Source organism: Falco peregrinus, chromosome 1 (genome assembly GCF_023634155.1).
Source record: "Falco peregrinus isolate bFalPer1 chromosome 1, bFalPer1.pri, whole genome shotgun sequence".
Classification (NCBI taxonomy): Eukaryota; Metazoa; Chordata; class Aves; order Falconiformes; family Falconidae; genus Falco; species Falco peregrinus.
The window spans coordinates 128,954,855-128,958,545 of record NC_073721.1 but is presented as its reverse complement, the minus strand read 5'-3'; the positions used below and the strand labels follow the sequence as shown (position 1 = coordinate 128,958,545).

The 3,691-nt window shown below is 54.6% G+C and overlaps 1 protein-coding gene across 1 annotated transcript; it reads left to right on the top strand.

Annotated features, from left to right (window-relative positions):
* Nucleotides 1–258: 258 nt before the first annotated feature.
* LOC101911560 (zona pellucida sperm-binding protein 3-like) lies at nucleotides 259–3,480 on the top strand. The gene is made up of 9 exons (XM_005232601.3): nucleotides 259–666; nucleotides 1,476–1,594; nucleotides 1,677–1,780; nucleotides 1,988–2,165; nucleotides 2,241–2,361; nucleotides 2,463–2,554; nucleotides 2,624–2,769; nucleotides 3,034–3,153; nucleotides 3,374–3,480. The coding sequence occupies exons 1-9, from the start codon at nucleotides 259–261 to the stop codon at nucleotides 3,478–3,480; spliced, it is 1,395 nt and encodes a 464-aa protein (XP_005232658.2).
* Nucleotides 3,481–3,691: the final 211 nt, after the last annotated feature.

The following is a 3,691-nucleotide window of genomic DNA, read 5'->3' as shown; positions in this document are numbered from 1 at the left end:
CACAGCTGGCGTCACCCCAAACAGCAAGACAGAGGGACACGGGACAAACTGCTCCAGGGCAATTCCCAGGTATCAGGTCCAGGGAAATCACCCTCAGCGCCTGGAGAGGGAGGGACAGTCCCAGCTGGGTCCCATTACCCTGAGCTGCTCCTTGCTGGGTGGGGGCCTGCCTGCAGCCCCCAGGTGTGCCCCACCTGGGCTGGTATAAAAGGCTCCTGAGCAGCAGCTTTGGTATGAGTTGGTTTTGTTGGGGTCAGGATGGGGTTGGGAGGCAGCCTGGGTGTTGCTCTAGTCTGCTGGGTGCTGGCTGAAGCAGTATCTTATAGCCCCTGGGGTTTCCCTCAAAGGGACCCGGGGGTCTTGAGGGTCTGGGGGGACTCTGCTTGGAGCCGGCCCCGTGTGCCTTCCTTCTCCCAGCCCTCCCCCTGGGCATGGGTGGATGTGTCCCAGCTCCAGGCTGTGGCCCCACTGCACCCCGTGGCTGTGCAGTGCCAGGAGGCGCAGGTGGTGGTCACGGTGCACAGGGACCTCTTTGGTACGGGGCGGCTGGTCAGGGCTGTGGAGCTGACCCTGGGCTCGGCTGGCTGCCTGCCTGTGGCCCCGAGTGCTGCTGAGGGCACCGTGACCTTCGTGGCTGGACTGCACGAGTGTGGCAGCACCTTGCAGGTGAGGTGGGGTGAGGGGCTGCTCCATCCCTTGTAGAGAATGGAGCTTCTATGGGCTTTGAGCAGTGCTGGATGGGTAAATGGGAATTACTGTGGGCAGCGCTAACAGCTAAAGAGCAATGTGCTGTCATGCTGCCTCATTCATCTTGGGAAGGCTCTCGGTCCTAGGAGTGATCTGGTGAAGGTGACATCAGGGTTTGGGGTGAGGGGCTCATCTAGCTGCAGCAGCTGCCTGGTGAGGAGTGGGGTGACCAGGGCAGAGCTAGGCTTTGTGGTATGGGTACCATCCTCAAGCCCTAGATGAGGTGCATGCTCTGCAGCAAGCAAGGCTTTGTAGTGGCTTTATGATTTGTACATGTGCAGCCAGTTGCATCTGTCCATGGAAGAACTGGGCACAGCTTGAAACTGCACTGACTTGCTGAGGAAGCAGAGAAAGGGACTTGCAGGGAACTTCACGACCACCTTGGCAGGAGAGAAGGGCTGCCTGGAGCTGGTGTGCTCTAGCTCACCTTGGGGAGGAGGTTTGCAGACCTACTGTCCTCCAGCCCCTGACCACCTGGTGTGGGTACTTGCTGGTGTGCCAAAGTCCTTGATACTGACCTCCTGCAGGTCTGGCACCTTGTTGGGATGCCAGTACAAAGCTTCCTGATATCCTATATGCACTGGATTGGGAACGTGGAGGGCAGCCTGTGCCTTTCCAGCTGATGGACTTGTGTGTCCCAGCATAATCAGTGCTGGGTATCTGATCGTGCTGAGCTTCTGGTTGACTTGTTTTACTGACTCATCAGCTCTCCTGAATCTTTCTTTCAGGTGACAGCAGAATCCTTGATCTACAAAACAAGCTTGTCCTACAAGCCTACTCCTTCTGCCAACCTGGTTGTTGTAAGGACCAGCCCAGCTGTGGTTCCCATAGAGTGTCACTATCCCAGGTAAGCAAATGGGGGCTCTGCTCTCCTCCTACGGACCTGAGGTGATGGTGGCATCTTTGTTAATGCTCTTTTCTTTATTTAGAAAGAGCAATGTGAGCAGCAATGCTGTCCAGCCCACGTGGGCTCCCTTGCAGTCCACCTTGTCGGCAGAGGAGAAGTTGATGTTCTCCCTGCGCCTCATGAATGGTGGGTGCAGCCCTGTTTCCCTCTGGTCCCTGCTCCTGCCAGCTTCTGGCCACAGGCTGAGAGCCCAGATGGAGCCACAGTCTGAGCTGAAAGCAAATCTTGCAGAAGGGACCCATGGGGTTTTGGCTCAGTGAAGAGGTCCCACGTGCAAGGGAGGGCTGTGTGCTTTTCTCCAAAGTGACCTGTGGTGTTGGGTCTACCTTCCAGATGACTGGAGTGCTGAGAGACTCTCCAATGGCTTCCAGCTGGGGGAAAGCCTGCACCTCCAGGCTGATGTTGCTTCTGGGAACCATGTACCTCTAAGGCTCTTTGTGGATGAGTGTGTTGCTACTCTGAGTCCAGGCAGGAGGTCCTCTCCCCAGTATGCCTTGATTGACCTCAGCGGGTAAGGGGTGTGGTGCTCTCTGGGAGCTGCTGCTGTAGCTGCCTGGGGTGTCCCTGACTCCTGACCCTCGTCCAGGTGCTTGGTGGATGGGAGATCAGATGACACCACTTCAGCCTTTATCTCTCCAAGGCCAAGGCAGGAAACACTGCAGTTCATGGTTGATGCATTCAAGTTTGCAGGAGATGACAGAAATTTGGTGAGATGTGGTGCCCACCCCTCCTCCCACAGTGTGTTCAGAAGCTGTTCTGCATTAAGAGATGTAATAAACCTTGGATGCTGGTTTAATTTCCCTTCCAGATCTACATCACCTGCCACTTGAAGGTCTCCCCAGCTGACCAAGCCCCAAATCCATTGAACAAAGCTTGTTCCTTCAACAAAGCCAGCAGCCTGTGAGTAGCTGGTGCATGTAGAGAGGGGAGCAGCCTGGAGAAGAGGGTTTACAGATAATTCTGTTTCAGGTGGGCTCCTGTGGAGGGTACTGGAGACATCTGCAGCTGCTGTGAGACAGGCAACTGTCCATTGTATGGAAGATACTCACAAAGAATTAATCCTCTGGCCAGGTGGTCAGGGAGGCGCTTGAAGAGAGACGTCCCTTCCAAGCAAGGTAGGGCTCTGTGCCCAAGATGTACCTGCAGGGCAGGGTGGCCCTCCAGGTTGGGATGGCAAAGATGCTGGAGGGTCTTGAGCAAATGCATCTCGTCTTAAGGGCAAGTCCACCTCTTCTCCAATGTCCTTGTGTTTGTGTCCTTATATCTAAAACTACTAGAAAGCTGCTTTTGCAGAGTCCACCTTTCTGTAAGCCTTGAAATCTGGACTAAGCAGGAATTACCTCCCCCTGTGAACTCTACTCATGTCCATCTCTTCTTAGGTGGGTCCTCAAAGACAGCAGAGGCTGAAGTCTCAGTTGGGCCACTACTGATCCTTGATCCAGCTCAGGGATTATGGAGCTCCTCAGGAGGTTTTGCAACAGCAGGGAAGACATCACATGGTATGTGATGGGGTTTTTGACTGTCTTCAGGTCTCAATTGAAGGTGACTCCAGGTTGATCTGGTTGTGAATCCCCCATGACTTCACACCCGGACAGACCTTCTGATATAATCACCAAAAGGCAGTCTGGGGGACTTCTTCCACAGCTGCCTGCAAGGTTGTTCACTGACAGATGGTGGAAAGATGTTAAATGTGTGGTAAGTGGCTCTTGTCTCTTCCAGGTGCTGCTGAAGGGCTTCCTGTGCTGGTCCAAGCTGCCATGCTTGCAGCAGCCATTGTGCTGAGCTTAACTGCTCTGGGGCTGTTTCTTCTGTGCAGAAAAATGTAGCTGCCCTCCTGGGGTGTCCTTGTAACTCCCAGTCCTAATAAAGAGAAACGTGTCTGTCCTCCCTTTGTGCCCTCAGTGGGGAGGAGGGACAGTGGTAGGCCTTTGCTCTGGTCTGCTTGGATGGGAGTTTGAGCTGTGTTTGTGCACAATCTCCCAACTAAGCCATCTCTTGGGGTGGCCACAGCTCCTTGGGAAGCTGCTGGTGGTGTGA